The sequence below is a fragment of the Neopsephotus bourkii genome, unplaced genomic scaffold, assembly GCF_033783945.1.
Source record: "Neopsephotus bourkii isolate Nb327-2 ecotype Australia unplaced genomic scaffold, CSIRO-AGI_Nbou_v1 NB_1306, whole genome shotgun sequence".
Classification (NCBI taxonomy): Eukaryota; Metazoa; Chordata; class Aves; order Psittaciformes; family Psittacidae; genus Neopsephotus; species Neopsephotus bourkii.
This window is the reverse complement of record NW_026901788.1, coordinates 759-20,352: the sequence shown is the minus strand read 5'-3', so window position 1 is coordinate 20,352 and position 19,594 is coordinate 759. Positions and strand designations below refer to the sequence as shown.

Genomic DNA, 19,594 nt, shown 5'->3' with positions numbered 1-19,594 from the left:
TGCTACACATGTGTAATTCAGGAATGGGGAACAAGTGGGGTTCTGGATTTTGACTTGAAATGGCAGTGATGACTTGCATGCCCCCTAATATCAAATAAGAAAAATTGGTAGGGCTAACCATTAATTGGCACATCTGATTCAGGGATTTTGGAACAGGGCTTGTCCTCAAGTTCCTTTTGCCTTCTACAGTGATCACAGTGCATTTGCATTTAAAATTTTGCCGCTATGAATAGAGCCCTCAATTTTAACATGACTGTAAATGACAGCATTAAAATAATCCTCATTAGAAGGAGATTAGACATTAGGACCCTCTTAACTTGAAGACCTATTGGCAAAGGGCTATTTTGTAATAGATTCTATTACTGTATTGAACAAGAAAAGATTAAATATCTGGATCTTGTGGACTGTGCATTTTTGAATGTATGATTTTGGCAATTGTACTCTTAAAACTTATTTTCGTTCATATTCATCTGCAGTAGTTTCACCCTGCTAAAAAATGTGGGGTTTACTACAGATTCTCTTCCACATGCAACATGTACAGGCAACTGAGGAACAACAGGTCTTAATGAAGTCAAATGCTCTTGCTTAGAAGATACTTTCTAAGTGTGCACACAGGCATGCATTCAAGGCAAGAAATTATAGGATGGTAATTTAAACTTAACATCTTTCATTACTGGGTGTACCAGTCAACCTTGTATCTTTTTCTTGGCATGTCAAATTATATTTCTGCATGTCAAGCTCTAAACTGTGTTTTATCTTTCCACAACCCTCAGGGACACTGTCAACTCATATTTACAATGAAGTCTGTATTCTAAGTCAGATTTTTTTCTATTCAATTTTAAAACCTAAAGAATTAGTAAAATTTTAAAAAATAAACAATAACAATAAAAAATGCTCTACAGTTGTTTAACCAAAATACTCTAGCAGAAGCTGCCAGAGCTACATAAGTGACCTGAAGAATAAACATGTAATAGGAAACTATTTGCAATAGTTACACAAATGAAAAACATGAGCACAGGAGGTGAGGGTACAGCCCTTTTACTGTAAAAATAACTCATACTACAGTGGCTGTTCAGGAAGTAATATCCAACCTTCAATGTGTAGAGGCACGTTAACTGGGTATTAAAGGCACCTAGTTCACACTCTGTGGTAGAATATGGTAACCATCTGTGCTGATCTGAAAGGAACTTTCTAGATGCTACCAATATATCTCTGCACACATACCACCCTTCTACTCCTTTCTACCCTACATCTTTGCTTCAGTAACTTTAAAGTTTTGAACAGGGACCTAATGCTGTGTGGCTTACACTAAGCCAGGCATGGTTTCCAAAATTACATGAGTTCCAGTCAGTTGCTGAGGTGAGTAACTCAAGAGAGGATGCCTTCAACATCTGAGCGGGGGGAAGCTCAGCGTCCAGGAGCCTCAATTCAGAATGGCAAGATCCACCAAAGGAGCCTCAAGTCCTCAACAGGACTTGGACTTGCCCAGGAGCTGGCAGCTCAGCTGATGCGAGCAGCTGACTCACAGGGGGCAGTGCCAGGAGGGACAGCACCAGCCCTGACTGGTTAAAAACTCGCCCCAGGGAGCGCGACTGATTAGGAGTGCGGTGTGGCAGTTTGTGTGGGCAGGTGAGCGGGATGGTGAGCACTTATGACCAGGGCCGGGTCCGGGAGTTCTGCTTGACTGCCCTGGCGGTGATCAGCATAGGCACCCAGACAAAACCTATGAGAGGGGAGGCTGCAGTGCAGGGCTCATTGTGTAGAGGGTGCCTGCACTAGCCTCTTAAGGCGAGGGTGCACAATGGGCAGGGCTGCACTCGGTGTGCCCTGGTGGAGGTTCTCTTGCAACAGGAGGCTGAGCTGCGGGGATGTTGTCAATAGGCTGAAAGATGTCAGAGAAGCTGAGAGGAAGCAGGTGATTTGGAGAAATCTCCAGGAACTCACCAACAAAGTTTAAGTTGACAAGCAGGTATTCTTTATTACGGCGCCGGGAGACATGGGGGATTACTCCTCCTAGCGTGTCTCATCCAAGCATCATTCAGGCTGTGATTATATTGTCCTTAAACACACATATTCATTGACTGATTGATGGCTTGGCCTAGTGAGCGAAGATTTGGGAAGGGCTTTAACCATGCTTACTACAAGCACGATGACCAAGGGCATGTGGGATATGCAAATCTGGTTGGAAAAAAAAAAGGGTGCTTAGGCAATCAGGAAGTGTCTGACCAGGACTGTCATCTCCTGAGCAATCTCGAGCTACCCATGTGCTGGTCCGCCCCCATGCAAGGCTGTATCTGCAGCTTCCCATGCACCTTGTCACCTACTGTTTCGACCCTTGCCTGTCCATACAGACAAGTGAGAGTAAGCCCTTCCAGCCTGCACAGTGGATTTTTTTTAGGGGAGGGGCAGCTTGCGCAGAACTGGCCCCACCCTTTACACCTGAGGTTTATCTGCCACAGCCTAGCTAGCTAGGACGGTGACAGCAAAGTCCACAGGTCGTAGGTTTTGTAAGAGTGTCCTCTTTGACGGAAGACCATACAAGGCTAGACGAGCTCCATCAGCCCGGGTTTGAAAATAGGAGTTTTCCTTCTCCTATGAGGAAGGCCTGTCTTCACTACCGAAGATTCAGGAAGACCTTCACCCACGCATTCTGAACAAGACTGTCATTTCCTGGGTCAATCACAAGCGACCGATGATGCAATAGCACAACATCAAGAGTCTAGGCGGGATTCTGACTTAGAGGCATTCAGTCATAAGCCCGCAGATGGTAGCCTCGCACCAGTGGCTCCTCAGCCAAGCACACGCACCAGGGGTCTGAACCTGCGGTTCCTCTCGTACTGAGCAGGATTACTATTGCAACAACACATCATCAGTAGGGTAAAACTAACCTGTCTCACAACGTAGTCATTAGATTACATACATTACATCATACTTTTAGAGAATGCTTCCTGCATGCACACTAAAGTGTGGTACTGGGCTTTGGGGCCCCTGGTGGTTATTTCTTCATCACTTTGTTTTAGTATCCTTATCATATCAGTAATGCCCAGGCCATTCTGACAAAGCTTATCTTAGTAATTTCCTTTTCTCTATAGTTGCTAATGAAGCCTAAGGTACTTTAAGTTACTTATTTACAACCCTATTCTTCAATCAACCCTATTCTTCAGTCAACTCCATTCTTCACAGGACTGCTTGCTCCAGGCCCAAACTGTGCAGGGGCCTCAAGCCTCCATTGTAGCTCATGGAGGAAAGAAGGAGGCTGTTAACCCAGGAAGCTGGGAACTGGTAACAAAAAAAAAAAGGAGGAAGAGGACAATTAAAACCAAGGGGCTTCCTCCTAAATCTGGTGTCCCCACTCAGAACTGCTTCCCAGATCTGGAGGGGACTAACGAGGAAACACACTCGCAATATGAACAACTGGCTGATGCACTGGTAAAGATCACTAGTGGTGCTGCCAGGAAAAAGCAGCAGGTCATAGTAGTAGGGGACTCTATTTTGAAAGGCACAGAGGCACCCATCTGTCAGCCTGACCCAGTCTCAAGGGAAGTGTGTTGCCTACCAGGGGCTCGGATCAGGGATGTTGCAGAGTCCCACTGACTTATCCTTCTAGTCATCCATGTGGGTGCTAGTGATATAGACAGCAGTAGCCCAGAGAACATTAAGAAGGACTACAGAGCCTTGGGAGAAGTGGTTAGGGGCTCTGGAGCTCAGATAGCCTTTTCATCAATTCTCCAGGATAAAGGGGAGGACCTTAAAAAGGCTTAAGCAGATTTGCCAGGTTAATAAATGGTTAGAACAGTGGTATTGAGAACATGGGACTTGATTTTGAAGGCCAGGTCTACTGGGGGTGGTGGAGCTGGTCTGACACTAAAGGGGAAGAGCAGTTTTGGTAGGAGGCTTGCCAGGGTAGTCAAGAAAGTTTTAAACTAGATGTGCTGAGGGAGAGGGAAATCATTCCCTCTCAGCACTCCCAGTCAGGTGCCAGCACCTATAATAAATGCTAGGAGCAATGTAGAGATGTTCCAGCCGCTCTAGCCAATGAGCTGGCTTCATTTGGAGCTTGGCTCATATTCTGCTATACAAACGCCCATAGCATGGGGAAAAAACGAGGAATTAGAGATGTGTGCATGTCTACAGGGGTATAACAGGCATCGCAGAAACATGGTGGGATGGCTCCTATGACTGGAGTGTTGGAATGGAAGGTTACAGGTTCTTGAGAAAAAAAAGGCCTGGTAGATGGGGAGGGGGAGTTGCCATTTATGTTAGGGATAGGCCGGAGAGTATGGAACTCTGTCTGGGGACAGGTAAGCAGTCAACAGAGAGTTTCTGGGTAAGGGTTAAAGGGAGAACAGCAATGGGAAACATTACTTTGGGGATCTGTTACAGACAGCCTGATCAAGAGGACTCTGTGGATGAAGTGCTCTATAGACAGATAGGAACAGCCTCACTCTTGCAGGCCCTTTTCCTCATGGGGGACTTCAACCATACTGATACCTGTTGGAGGGACAGTACGGTCCAACACAAGCAGTCCAGGAGGTTCCTCGATTGTGTGGAAGACAACTTCCTTCTGCAAGTAATAGAGGAGCCAACAAGGAGAGGTGCCATGCTTGACCTCATGCTCACCAACAGGGAAGGGCTGGTTGGAAATGCGATGCTCCAGGGCAGCCTTTGTTGACACGATCATGAGGTGGTCAAGTTCGAGATCCTCAGGACAGTGAGAAGAGCGTGTGGCAAGCTCACTGCCCTGGACTTCAAGAGGGCAGACTTCGGCCTCTTCAGGAACCTGCTTAGTAAGGCTCCATGGGATACAGCCCTAGAGGGCAAGGGGGCTCAAGACTCTTGGTTGATATTCAAGGGTCACCTGCTAAAAGCTCAGGAGTGTTGCATCCCAACTAGAAGTGCAGCAGGAGGGCCAGGAGACCTCCTTGGATGGATAAGAAGCTGCTGAGGAAACTTCAAAGGAAAAAAGAGGCTTATAAAAGGTGGAAGCAAGGACAGGCAGCCTGGGAAGAGTACAGGGTTATTGTCTGGGAAGCTAGAGACCAGGTTAGGAAAGCTAAGGCCCAGTTAGAATGAAACTTGGCTAGGGATGTGAAAGATAACAAGAAAAGATTCTATAGGTACATTGCAAAGAAAAAGACAGATTAGGGAAAAGGTGGGCCCTCTCCAGAAGCTGTCAAGAGAACTGGCTACCCTGGATTTGGAGAAGGCTGAGGTTCTTAATGACTTCTTTGCCTCGGTCTTCAATGGCAAAGGCTCTGACACCACCACCCAAGTCACCCAGATGCAGGGACTGTGAGAATGAAGACCTTAGGCCCACTGTAGGAGAGGATCTGGCTTGAGAACCTGACCATGCACAAGTCCATGGGACCTGATGAAATCCATCCTCAGGTCCTGAAGGAGCTGGCGAATGAAGTTTCTAAGCCACTGTCCATCATACTTGAAAAATCATGGCAGTCAGGTTAAGTACCCAATGACTGGAAAAGGGAAATATAATCCTCATTTTCAGGAAGGGGAAAATGGAAGACCCAGGGAACTACAGACCAGTCAGTCTCACCTCCATGCCTGGCAAAATCTTGGAGCAGATTCTCCTGGAAAACATGCTAAGACACATGAAAAACAACAAGGTGCTTGGTGACAGCCAGCATGGCTTCACTAAGAGGAAATCATGTCTGACCAATTTGGTGGCCTTCTGTGATGTGGCTACGGAACTGATGGACAGGGTAAAGCAGTTGATGTCATCTACCTGGACTTGTTCATAGCATTCAACACTGTCCTGCATGACATCCTTGTCTCTAAATTGGAGAGACATCAATTTGATAGATAGACCACTCAGTGGGTAAAGAACTGGGTAGATGGCCACATGCGAAGAGTTGTGGTCAATGGCTCAATGTCCAGCTGGAGACCAGCAACGAGTGATGTCCCTCATTGATCTTTGTTGGTGACATGGACAGTGGGATTGAGTGCACCCTCAGCAAGTTTGCTGATGACACCAAGCTGTGTGGTTTGGTTGATATGCTGGAGGGAAAGAATGCCATCCACAGGGACCTTGACACACTTGTGAGGTGGGCCAGTGTCAGCTGTATGAAGTTCAACCAAGCCAAGTGCCACCAAGTCCAACACCGGTGCCCTGGGTTTAGCAGTAGCAGTCATTTTTCTCCTTCTTGGTAGCGGGTGCAGTGCTGTGTTTTTGACTTTAGGTCTGGGAACAGAGCTGATAACAATGATGTTTTGGTTTGGCCAAGGACTTTGTGAGCCTCATGCTCTGCCAGGGAGGAGGGGAAGCCGGGAGAAAGTAGAGACAGGACACCTGACCCAAACTGACCAAAGAAGTATTCCATACCACAGCACGTCATGCCCAGGATGTAACTGGGAGTGTCCCGGAAGGACACGGGGTCTTCTGGGTCGGACGTGTTTTTCGGCGGGTGGTATTGTATTCTCTTCCTTGTTATTTTCTCTTATCATTGTTGTCAGTGGTGGTAGCAGTGTTGATTTGTGTTGTACATTGGTTGCTGGACTGTTCTTATCTCAACCCATGGGAGTTGCATTCTTTCGATTCTCCTCCACATCCCTCCGGGAGTGGGGAAGGGGAGAGCCCCTGGGGGGGAACACAGGCCTTGACTGCTTCCAGCCCGGCACCACTCACTGGGAGTGAGTGCACGAGCTGTCTGGCTGGGTTTAAACCACGACAACCGGGGTCAGGGCAATCCCAGGCACAGCTACAGGTTGGGCAGAGAAGAAATTCAGAGCAGCCCTGTGGAGAAGGACTTGGGGATGTTGTTCGATGAGAAGCTGAACATGAGCCAGCTGTGTGTGCTCACAGCCCAGAAAGCCAACTGTATCCTGGGCTGCATCAAAAGTACCATGACCGGCAGGTCGAAGGTGATCCTGCCCCTCTACTGTGCTCTCATGAGACCTCACTTGGAGTATTGTTCACACTTCTTGTGTCCTCAACATAAGAAGAACATGGAACTGTTGGAACAAGTCCTGAGGAAGGCTACAAGGATGATCAGGGGACTGGAGCACCTCCCGTATGAAGATAAGCTGAGAAAGTTGGGGCTGTTCAGCCTGGAGAAGAGAAGGCTGAGTGAAGACCTCATAGCAGCCTTCCAGTATCTGAAGGGGGCCTATAAGGATACTGGGGAGGGACTGTTCATTAGGGACTGTAGTGATAGGACAAGGGGTAATGGGTTCAAACTTAAACAGGGGAAGTTTAGATTGGATATAAGGAAGAAGCTCTTTACTGCGAGTGTGGGGAGGCACTGGAATGGGTTGCCCAAGGAGGCTGTGAATGCTCCATCCCTGGCAGTGTTCAAGGCCAGGTTGGACAGAGCATTGGGTTGTAAGGTTTAGTGTGAGGTGTCCCTGCCCATGGCAGGGGGGTTGGAACTAGATGATCTTAAGGTCCTTTCCAACCCTAACATTTCTATGATTCTGTAAGTTGACTTGTGGATCCTAAAATGCTGTTTCATATGCACATGCCTTGCACGTATTTGTAAGCCAACACAACCTGACATAGAACTTGACATTATGTAAAAGCTAAGCAGGAAATGGGGACAAAAGGAGAGTTTAAGTGAACAGAGATATCAGAGTAACAGATATGAAGTCACTTCACATAGCAAAGTCAGTTAAAATTTGCATGAATGCAAAGTAACAAATCAGGTATGTGTGCTGCCCATGTAAAGACAAAGCAAGCTTGTTATCACTGATTAAGTAAAAAGTGATCTGTCCAGTGACTACATTCTCACATTGAATTCATGTTTAGGCTAAGACTTCTAGTCTGAAATATAAGTAAAGTCAATACTTGATACGGTGGCCATCTGTTAGCAAGTCTAAAACAAAGGGTTAAAAAAAAATCGTTTGAAAATATATTTATTAAAATATGTGTATGCTCTAGCTTCCTTTAAGAAGTTCCCAGAAACACCAAGGAAAATGGCTGAAGTCAGTACTTTCTCCTCCATCACATTAGTATGCCAGAATCAGCTGATTATTGCCATTAGCAAAGGGGAAGAGAAATCAAGTTTTCACATTTGAAAGACTAATGCAATTTCGAAATTGTAAAAAATATATTCAGAGAAGTGATTCAAGCAAGTGATTTTGCATGAATATTTTCAGCTGAAGACAATGTAGATCAGAACCTTCATTTTCCACCTAGATGAATACAGGTCACAGGCCAAGAAAACTCATGAGGTCCAAGTACAGCATGCCTCATCTGTACTCCTGAGCAATTAATCTTATTCTGCTTTAATATAGATTATTCTAACTTGTCACCTACATTAGCTTAATCCTGAGCTCATTAGTAAAAATCAATGCTTCAGTTTTATTTATTTTTTGTTCTTTTTTTAAAGAACTATTCCTTCAATTACCTTGACAGCAACTTCTCAAGTAACATTTTAGTCCTTATTCTCTGTGCACTGTGGAGTTACAGCTCCTTTTGTAATCATTTGCAGGTAATATAGAAAAGAAGCAAGTACCAGATAGAATAACAGAGGAATATTTAGAATCTGAAACAGCAGAACACAACTCAAAGATGAAAGCTTACACTGTGCAAACAGCTTTGATTAACTATGTTATAGTCTGCATGAAAAGCTAAGTTACACAAGTTAGACAACTGAAGTGAACCAAGTTTAAACAGGGAGAGCCTCTACTGTATCTGATTAGACAGTGTCTGCATTTCAAATGCCTTTAGTTTGGGAATAAATGACCCAAAGGCACCTTGGCAGAACAGGACAAATGCAGGTTTACTATCCTTGTTTCATCTTTGACAGCCTTTGCTATCAGCAGCCAGTGCAGCACTTCCATGGCTGTGGAGTTCATGCTCTCATGCCTGTGCATATCTCCTTCCCCATCATATGTAGATGCTATGTGGAATCCCTTTTGCTGTCAGTGAAGAGTAATCATGGATCTAGAGATGCTGTGGGGCATCACCTTCCTCTGATAACCGCTTCAGCCTCTTTATCAGGCGGTGTTAGTTCTGCTGGCAGTGGTTGACCTAACTGTGAGCTTAAGGTTGAGAAGGATGAAAGGAAAAAATAAAAATAATAATAAAAAAGTAGTTGTCCAGTTTCAGTTAAAAGTAATCAAAGAAGTGCCACTAACCTGTGATCACACAGAAGTCAATTTTAGACCAAAAAATAAAAAAATAAAAAATGGACATTTAGATAACCTACAGCATTTCAGTTATAAAGACCCCAGGTACTCCTCAAGGCTGTATACTTTACCAGGCAGTTTGATTAAACAGTAGGAGTAACAGTATTATCAGAAAGGCAAAGGGGAATGACTAACTTGAGCAGTGTGGAAGAAATAGTCTTCCAGCTGCTTCATTAAGGTGATTAGTGGTCTCTGCAGATCCATCATCTCAACTTTTACAGCAATACTGTACTCCTTCCCTGACAACCAGGAGTGTTTTGGTCAGGTTAGTCACAGCAGAGCATAGTCATGTGTCTGATTGATAATGGGTACCATTATCCCATGAGAATGGCTTACAGAAAAAAATCTAAACAATTTTAAAATGAAAAACGCCAGGCTGCAAGCACAAAACTGCCATAACAGTCTTTTAGTAAAGCAACTGGCAATGAGTTGCTCTTGCAATTGGTAAAAGTGCCTATCTATTGTCTTTGCAGTGACTCAGATGGTAACTGAAGTAAACAGGAGTTGAGAGGAGTTATTGGAGATTGTATTATATTTGTTTTGTCAAGTAATACTTCTTGCCCTGTGAGGTTAACTTGAAACCAAATATACTCAGTGAAAACACATTAAGATTTTATACTCTGGAAAATGTACTCACTAGGGAATCTAGTTGCATAAAGCCAATGACACCTTTATAAACAAGTTTTACAGCAAAAAATCAGATGTTCTGAATTGAAGTCTCCACCAATCTGAAGTTTTTAAGTAGAGTTCTAAAAAAGGAGCTGTTTTCAATAATTACTAAGACATAAGTAATTGATGTATTTAATACACAGTGAGCTGAAAAACACACTCTTCACCTTCTAGACCAAGAGGAACCAAGTAGCACAAAGACCAAAGATTTAAAATAATCTCATTAGCATTGCTATGGCACTGCTTTTGCTCAAAGTGCTTTATATACGCTAATAAAAATGGTCTTGCAGTACCTGTAATAACATATTAGCAAGGCTTTCTGAACCAGCAAAGGCAGGGAATAATATTTGCAATCATAGAAAAATAGCTTGCCAGAAGCTTTGTTCAAACCAAAACCCAGCAAGTTCTCATGATGCATGGGGAGGCTGTAGTGTGGACAGCACAAGCCCAAAGCCATGTCTGCATTGCTAAGGATTGGGGTTTTCCAATGCTAATGTAAGGAATAAGAAAACAAATCTGAAGAACAAAATGTGAGCACTGACTTGCTTTATTTAGTGCTTTTTGGCCCAGACCCTCAGGAGTATCTTGTATCAGGCTTTGTTGCCTGACCCCCTAACACACTAACCACCTACAACTTTGGGCAGCATTTGTGCTCTAAGGGCTTGTCCCCAAAACACCTCAACTCCTGCAGTGAAGAAAACACCAACACGGTATTGATGGGCTCACAGGAAGCATTAGCCTCCCCCTGTCTAGAAAACCCAGAGGAGTGCTGGATGTGCCAGAGGAGCCTGGGAAGAGTTGGGCCCACCTCACACCTTCCAAGCCCACCAGTACTACCCCAGCAAAGGCAGCATCTCCAACATGCTCATGAACGTTTTAAATGATCTGTCATAGAATCACAGAATTAACCAGGTTGGAAAAGATCTTTAAGATCAAATCCAACTGATTCCCCGGGACTGCCAAGGCCACCATTAAACAACGTCACTGAGGGCCTCATCTACACGGTTTTGAACACCTCCATGGACAGAAGCTAGCCAGTCACCTTCTTGTATAACCGGTGGACATGGAATTGCAGCAAATGGTCAGAGTGGCTGTAGAAATTTAAGCATTGTGTTGTGGGTGTGCTTCCCTGACGCAATCCACGACACCGGATCAACAGCAGCCGGAGGGCGGGTTTCTTTCCTTTGGGTTTCTCTCCCCTCCACCCCTACACCAAGTGCCTCGCAGGGGAGGGAGCGGTGCCGGCACGAGGAAAGTAAAGGAACGGCCGGTGTGCCCCAGATACGGCTCCGGGCAGCTGCGGGAATAGGACGGGTGATGTGGGTGGTCTGCGAGTTGTTAACTCAGTACGAAGCATCTCACCGGCAACACAACCGCCCCCCTGCACCACCCCACCCCCTTTCCCGAGGGCTCTACTGCCCCCGCGGGGTATCGATGGCCCCGCTGAGCCACCCAGCGCCCCAATGAGGATCAGCAGCGGAATGCCGGGGGCGGTGCCAGCGCGGGCGGCGGCGCAATCGCCGCGAGAACGGGTGGGGGAGCCCTGCCCAGTTCTACCTCACCTTCCTCAGCTCCTTCTCGATCTCGCCGGCTTTAAGGACGATAGGCCCTCTCACCGCATACTCCAACGCCTTCACCAGCGGGTTCATGGACTCCAGCGTCAGGATCTTCTCCCTGCTCGCCTTCTCGCTGATCTTCACCACGGAGGCCTTAGCAGCGGTGCTCCAGCGCACCGACCAGTCCCGTGCTGGCCGCGGGAGCCGAGGACCCCGTGAGGGCCAACCCGCCGCCAGAGAACCGGCGCATCGCAGAAGCACATTCTTCCCGCCGTCCCCCGGGCCTCGGCAGCCTAGGCTTGCTGCGGCTTGCTTGGCAGCCAACACGAACCGGTGCATAGTCCTTCGGATAGCTCCTCACACACTGTTGAGAACTCCGGTACCGCGGATCGGTGCGGCCTGTAACAAGGGCGAGCGAGGGACGCGGTCAGATGTAATGCAAGGAACCGGCACAGTCACGCCAACACGCTCGATCCCCCCATGTCCAGACCCCGCAAACTTGGTCACAGTAGAGACAGCTAATCTCGCAGCGCTGCGGTGCTGCCACGGTAACCACGGATGCCGCTATTGCATCAGCCCAATGCTGCAGACCCTGGCTCCCAAACTACAGCAAAGTTCCACATTACACTCTACTCCATGAACACACTTAAGCACAGGCTACTTAGCCCTGTATTGCCCGGCGGGCTTTGTAGTTCCGGCGGTCCTGCGCTGCGCCTGCCCACAGCGTCAGGTGATGGGCGGAGAACGGCCGCCGTCGCAGCACTCCCGTTTGCGTGCCTGCGTTCTTCCGGCGCTGGAGGAGCCGCGGAGGGAGTGAGTTCGGGGTGTTCCTGTCTCTACATGATCTTGTCCAAAGCCCCTTTCCACGTTCCTTGTAATCCTTTTAGGCACTGGAAGCTGCTCTAACGTCTCCCTGGAGCCATCTTTTCTCCAGGCTGAACAAGCCCAGCTCTCTCAGCCTGTCTTGCACCTCCTCTGGACTTGATTCAACAGCTCCACGTCCCTCTTGTATTGTTGCCCCAGAGCTTGACGCAGGACTGCAGGGGGGAACTCACCAGAGCAGAGTAGAGGGGGAGAATCCCCTCCCTCAACCTGCTGGCCATGCCCCTTTTGATGCAGCCCAGGACATTTAGTTTCTGGGCTGCAAGTGCACACTGACAGGTTATATTGAGCTTTTTGTTAACCATCACCCCCAAGTCCTTCTCCTCAGGGTTGCATCAAGTCTTCCCCAGCCTGTATTTCTGCTTGGGATTTCCCTGACTTAAGGTTCAGGACCTTTCACTTGGTCTGTTGAACTTCATGAGGTTCTCAAGCTTGTCAGGGTCCCTTTGAATTCCATCCCTTCCGTCCAGCATGTTGACTGCACCACGCATTTTGGTGTTGTTGGCAAACATGCTGAGGGTGCACTCAATCCCCCTGTCCATGCCACCCACAAAGATGTTGAGCAAACAGCGCCAGTCCTAATACCAACCCCTGAGGGATACCACTTGTCATCGATCTCCACTTGGACACTGAGCTGTTGACCACAACACTTTTTAGTGCAACCATTAGCTAATTCCTTATCCACTGAGTGGTCCATCTGTCAAATCCATGCATCTCCAATTCGGAGACAGGACACTGCAGTCTGCATCTCCTTCAGACTGATTTTTCCCCCCCATATTTTAAACCTTTTTAACTTTGTAAATGTCAGCTTCCAGAGCCTGCATATTTTGACACTTTTCCCTTAAAGTTACCACCAGTCATGTATCTGGAAAACTGGGTGTTACCTGAATCTGGCTTTCTGACTGATAATTAACAAGCAGTGTCATGGTGCTGTTTTTCCAAGTTTGATATAATGCAGTTCAGAAGCAAAGATTTGGTAAGACTTGCCAAGGTTGATATAAGGCACCCGGGCCCATAATAAACATACCTGCTTTATAACTCTTTGAGTTGTAGAGTCTGATTCCGTGCTTCAAGGTCATATTCACCACAAAAACAGAACTGGTTTTGCAGTAAGCTTTAATCAGGTCACCTGAAATGTGCAATTTATTTTAAATTCTAGTGTTTACATTCAGTGTATACAAGTACACCTCCCAGACATCTTGATTTGAGCGTGGTCAAGGTTCACTAGAAGCAAGGTTGAAATGCTACCTAGCCAATTAAAAATCAAAGTCTAATGACTTTGGAACCACAAATTTTGCTGGGGTGAGAACACAAATGAACCTTTGCTCTTGGTCCAAGCACTGCTGTTCCACCCCCCAATCTGTCCCCCAGGAACACCTGGCATAGCAGAAAGTTTCCAGCCAGCACTGCCACAGTATCTCTGATCCCCAGGAATCAGAGGTATAGACTGCCTCCAGCTGACAACCCAAGCAAGACCTCAGACCTTGTTTGCCAATGCTGCAATGTTGCTTGTTAGCAAATAATGTAGCACAGCAGCAGTGGAACAAGGCTAACAAATTAACGATCATAAAATGTGCATTGCACAAGCTAAAGCACGTGTTTTTAGTAAAAAATCTGATGAATATATGTGAACTTGAAAATCAACAGTCTGATTAATTTCCTAAGTTTAGAAACACACAGAGGAAATATATAGGGTGAAAGAAAGCCCTTCCATGTTCAATGTAATATGAAGTAGTGTTTGTGTCATAGAGGGTGTATCTGTTGCTTTAATTATGATAAATGCATCCCCAAATATTACTGTAATGCAGATACCTTCAGGAAAGCAAATGGTGTATGATGAGCTTGCAATGCTGAGGCAAAGTTGTGCCTATCTTCCTGCTTTTTGAAGTTAGCACCTAAGATCCTGATGATTTCAGGAGTCAGTACTTTAACGTCAGAGTGACTGAGGTTTTGAGCATGCCACTTGGACTTACTGTGACTTGGCATATCTACCTATCATAGGAGGAGAGAACTTACCTCATGAGCTGTAAAATTAGTTAATGGATGTTTGTAACAATCTTGTGCAATTACATGTTAAGGATTGTCCTGGTTTAAGGCCAGGCTGTAAATTAGAACCACGCAGCCCTCACGCTCACTCCCCCCCACCTTTCTTCCTTCCTCCCCCTGCTCCCGGAGGGAAGGGGAGGAGAATCGAAAGAATGTAACTCCCATGGGTTGAGATAAGAACAGTCCAGTAACTAAGGTATAACACAAATCACTACTGCAACCACCAATACTAATAATGATAAAGGAAATAACAAGGGAAGGCAATACAGTACCACCCGCCGACCGATGATATCCAGCCCGACCGAGCACCAACCGATACCTAGTCCAATCCCACAGTGAACTAGCCCTTCTGGGTAACTCTCAGTTACATCCTGGGCATGGCGTGCTGTGGTATGGAATACTTCTTTGGTCAGTTTGGGACAGGTGTCCTGTCTCTGCTTCCTCCTGGCTTCCCCTCCTCCCTGGCAGAGCATGAGGCTCAGAAAGTCCTTGGTCAGACTAAACATTTGAGCAGTAACTAAAACCATCAGTGTTATCAGCACTGTAAGGAGATAATACGGTCGGAATGACCTATCGGCAAATTTTCAAGTTTAGAGATGATGGAGTTTTTAATCATGAAGACGACTCCAGAAAGATGACTTTCAGTTTTGGGTTTGCCTGACCAGTAGAGTGTATAGCCAGCACCATGTTCTTTGAGGCTACCTTCCTCATGAAGGCGAACTTCACTGAGAGCAGCGATATCGATGTTAAGTCGTGACAATTCATGGGCAATTAGCGCAGAATGGCGCTCAGGACATCCACTGTTCACTGTATCAAGCATGGTTCTGATGTTCCAACATGCGAGTGTCAATCTGGACACACCTTTGGAGGCAGGTGTATGCCTTTGTCTCTTTGTCTTTAATTGGCCGCAATAGAAGATGCCCGTTGGCCGTGGCTAGCCAACCAGGTGAAGGGGGCGATGAGCTTTGGTTAGGCCACCTTTTCTAGGCCTCTCTCCATATGGAGCAAGCAGTGCTGTCCTTGAAAAAGGCTGCTTGGTCATTCAGGATGCTGCCGAACAAGACTGTCATCTCATGGGTCAGACTTGAGCGACCAATGTCCTGAACCGCCTGCATGCAGGGTTGGGACTGCGACTTCCAGTTCACCTTATCACCTGCCGTTTCGTCCCTCGCCTGTCGCTACAGGGCTTTGCAAGTGTGGGTAAACCCTTCGGGCCTGCGCAGTGGATTTATTTCAGGTGAGGCACAACGTGCACAGAACTGGCCTCACCCTTTACACCTGAGGTTTATCTGCCAGGGCCTAGTGAGCTTGGACGGTGACAGCAAAGTCCTCAGGTCGTAGGTTTGATTAGAGTATCCTTCTCTTAGATGGATGGCCTTACAGGGCTATACGAGCTCCATCTGCCCGGGTTTGAAGTTGGAGATGTCCTTCTCCTAGGATGGTTGCCCGAAGGCTAGTGAGCCCATCCTGACCATGGACAACTTTCGTTGACCTCACCAAAGCTTTTGACACTGTGAGCATAAAAGGCCTGTGGCTGATCTTAGAACGATTAGGTTGTCCCCCCAGTTCCTCAAAATGATTATTCTGTTACATGAGAATCAGCAAGTCCAAGTCAGGTATGGCGATGCACTTTCCAAGCCTTTCCCAATAACCAGTGGTGTGAAACAAGGTTGCGTTCTCGCACCGACCTTATTCACAATCTTCTTCAGCATGATGCTCCAAAGGGCTACAGCAGACCTCGACGAACAAGACGGCGTTTATATTCGATATCGTACCGATGGTAGCCTATTCAATCTAAGGCGACTGAAGGCCCACACTAAGACCCTAAACCATCTTGTCCGTGAACTGCTCTTTGCTGATGATGCCGCCCTTGTTGCCCACACAGAAGCAGCTCTGCAGCGTTTAACATCTTGCTTTGTGGAGGCGGCTGAGGTTTTTGGGCTGGAAGTCAGCTTGAAGAAGACAGTAGTCCTCTACCAACCTGCACCGCAAGAAGATTATCGCCATCCCCATATTACCATCGGCGAGTCAGAGCTTAAGACAGTTCAGCAGTTCAGCTATCTGGGAAGCATCATTTCCTCGGATGCCACGATCGACAAAGAGATAGACAACAGAATAGCAAAGGCATATAGAGCCTTTGGAAAACTCCATAAAAGAGTCTGGTGTAATAAACACCTGAAGAAAAGTACAAAGATCAGTGTCTATAGAGCCATTGTATTGTCTACTCTTTTATATGGGTCTGAATCATGGGTCATCTACCGTCATCACCTGTGACTCCTGGAACGCTTTCATCAGCGCTGCCTCCGTACAATTCTAAACATCCATTGGACTGACTATGTGTCTAATGTCACTGTCCTCGAACAGGCAGGGGTCACCAGCATCGAGGCCATATTGCTGAAATTGCAGCTGCGCTGGGCAGGGCACGTCTCTAGGATGAAGGATCACCGCCTCCCCAAGATCGTGTTTTACGGTGAACTTGCCACCGGTAGCCGCAAGAGAGGTGCCCCAAAGAAGAGATATAAGGACTCCCTGAAACAATACCTTAGCCTTGGCCATATTGACTACCATCAGTGGTCCACCTTGTCCTCCAATCGGGAGACTTGGAGGCACACCATACATAATGCCGCTGACTCCTTTGAGAGCTCACGAAGAACTAGTCTCAAGGAGAAAAGACAACGCAGGAAGAATCGCGCCCCACCTGTTCCACCCAAGAAGACCTTCTGCTGTGCTTTTTGTAGCCGGAATTGCCTATCCCACATTGGCCTTCTTAGTCATCAGCGCGCTTGTAGTAAGCGTGGGTAAAGCCCTTCCCAAATCTTCGTTTGCGAAGTCAAGCCATGATGATGATGATCAGCGCTGTTCCCTGGCCAAACTTCAAAAACACAGCGCTGCACCAGCTACTAAGAAGGAGAAAAAATGACTGCTACTGCTGAACCCAGGACAAGGATGAAGTATCTTTTTGTACGTACTGACAGAAATCTTCCTTTATCCCTCCTTCCCAGTCCTCGGATTTGAGCTGCAGGAAGCACACATGATTGCAGGCTCATGAGATGTTTGGTTATGCATGTTGGCCTGTGGTGATCTATTGTGGGTGATGGGATAGAAATAGTTAACAAAATAGATTCAGGCTTTATTGCCCTGGTTCAGCTTAAACCCTGGGAATGGTAAAGAAGACACCAGGTGCTATTTCCCTGTTCGGGCTTAACTTGGGAACCCCAAAGAGAACAACGAAGGGTAAAGATCAGTTAGCAAAACAAAGAAGGCAGTTTGCAAGATAAAACAGGATGTGCATCTCAGAGACAGACCAAACAATGTGAATATCACAGTATCACAGTATCACAGTATGTTAGAGATTGGAAGGGACCTCAAAAGATCATCTAGTCCAATCCCCCTGCCGGAGCAGGAACACCTAGATGAGGTTACACAGGAACATGTCCAGGCGGGTTTTGAATGTCTCCAGAGATATTTGTAACCCTTAGTAGTTTTGCTAAATTGGGATGATAAGGAAGCAAAAGATTGGAAAGTTACTGCTTAGCACTTAGTAGATTATAAAAAGGATGGGAGAGGCGAAATAAAGGTCTTCAGATTTCACCAGAACTGGAGTCCCTCTTTGATATGCCACAATCTATTGGCCTGATCAACAGGTAGTTTACGTATCCTGTACAAATCATATGAACACAAGCTTCAGACAAAGAAGACAAAGGTAGCAAGTCCTGCTTACCAAGGGCAGGCAGTTCCTTGATCCCTGTGTTGCGTTCCACCTAAAGGTCATAAAGACCTAGGATGGTTTTCTTGAAGTCATAGGAAGCTAAAGTAATGGATTTCATGTTAATAGCGAGGAGTTGGAGATACAGAATAACAGCAAGTGCATAAATGCATAGAAAGGTAGATAGAGTTGGAGAAAAAAAATTGATAAAGAGTGTAACAGCTGCTGTTACATATTTCCATTTTGTCAGACTTTGTCATGAATAGTTGCAAGGTTTAAGCCCTATAATTACAGCCAGAATGTGGCCTTCCTGAAACCAAAAGAGGTTAACGTGTAGCCGCATTTTGATGAACCAAATGTTTTGTAATTGGGAAATGCTTAATATTTATCTGTGCTTGGAGAACAAAGCCAGCATTTGTACCACTTCAGTGTTGTTCTTGCCCACGTTCAGAGTAATGGGATCTCAAAGGACTTGTTGGTCACAACTTTGATTTCTTATGAAAGGATTCAGAGGGTACTCAGATTACAGCTGTTCTGAAATCTACCAAGGAGAATCATAGTAATGATACAGAGGTTTAGTTAATATACAGGGGGCTTGTACAGGGGGGTTAAAAGAATTCTGCTTGCTTAAGAGAAGTTTTGCTTGCTCAACAAACACCTGTCATTCTTACGGATTAAAACCAGCTGCGCGGTTTGAACTTTGACCAGACTTATGAATGATTAAAACCAGCTTTTCAGTTTGACCAGACTCCTAGAGAGCATGCGTGACAGCTAGAGATAAAAAGTTCACGCTCAAGGAAGACTCATTTACTTCATCTTTAAGACCCGCACTCACAAGAGGAAAACTCATTTACTTCATCTTGAGGCCCTTGCGTATGACTAGGGGGGGCACTGCGCAGGTGTGAAAGACCTTCTAGCTCATTATAATACGAAGCGGGGATAGGACATGAATATGTATAGGCGTATCATGTAACCTTATGAATATGTATAACTTCAGAGAATAAATGTAGAGGGAAACAGCACTGAGACGTGCATGCCTTTGGAGGAATTATCCCCGGGAGCCTCAGAGCTGAATAAAAGCATACCTACTTTACAACTTTAACAAGTTGTGGAGTCAATCCGCATATCAGTGTCAATATTAAGTATTGCAAACTGTTGTGATTACTGAAATTGCCAAACCAAGAATCATAGAAAATAGGATTAAAGCTTGTCTGTATAATTAGTTGATTGATTGTATAGTACTTCCCTCTTAGTAGTTGTATCCTGTAACATTGCAACTATTCAGTTCATTCATGGTAACACTGCAAATATTATGATCTAGCTGTTTGTACTATTTGCAATTTTCCTCTGATAGATTCCACTGTCGGTATGAATACCCATGTATTTTACATACAACTTGATAATTCTCTAGATAGTACATTATCTGTGGAAAGAATAAAGCTCACACTGAATACAGCTGACTAATTAAGAAGTCGTTAATTAATCAGAATGCATTTTATAACCTTGCTGACACAAGGTTGCATAGCATTTTAGGAATTTAAGTTTTCAGTTTGCTGCATGCTCTCAGCTCTTGGGCAAGTCTGAGGCT

The 19,594-nt window shown here is 45.9% G+C and overlaps 2 protein-coding genes across 3 annotated transcripts in view; both read right to left on the bottom strand.

The window, feature by feature from the left end:
• LOC133219080 (alanine aminotransferase 2-like) overlaps nt 1–12,087 on the bottom strand; it is a 42,885-nt gene extending 30,798 nt beyond the window's left edge. Inside the window, exon 1 of the mRNA XM_061366127.1 lies at nt 11,379–12,087. Within this exon, the coding sequence (XP_061222111.1) occupies nt 11,379–11,711 (333 nt within the window). The 5' untranslated portion in view covers nt 11,712–12,087. The remainder of the gene's footprint in view (nt 1–11,378) is intronic.
• The window catches only part of LOC133219081 (E3 ubiquitin-protein ligase RBBP6-like), a 65,605-nt gene extending 50,799 nt beyond the window's left edge, over nt 1–14,806 (bottom strand). For both annotated transcript variants that reach the window (XR_009727347.1, XR_009727349.1), the window contains exon 1: nt 14,702–14,806. The gene's annotated coding sequence lies outside the window, so the exon portion shown is untranslated. The remainder of the gene's footprint in view (nt 1–14,701) is intronic.
• Between the last annotated feature and the right edge of the window lie 4,788 nt (nt 14,807–19,594).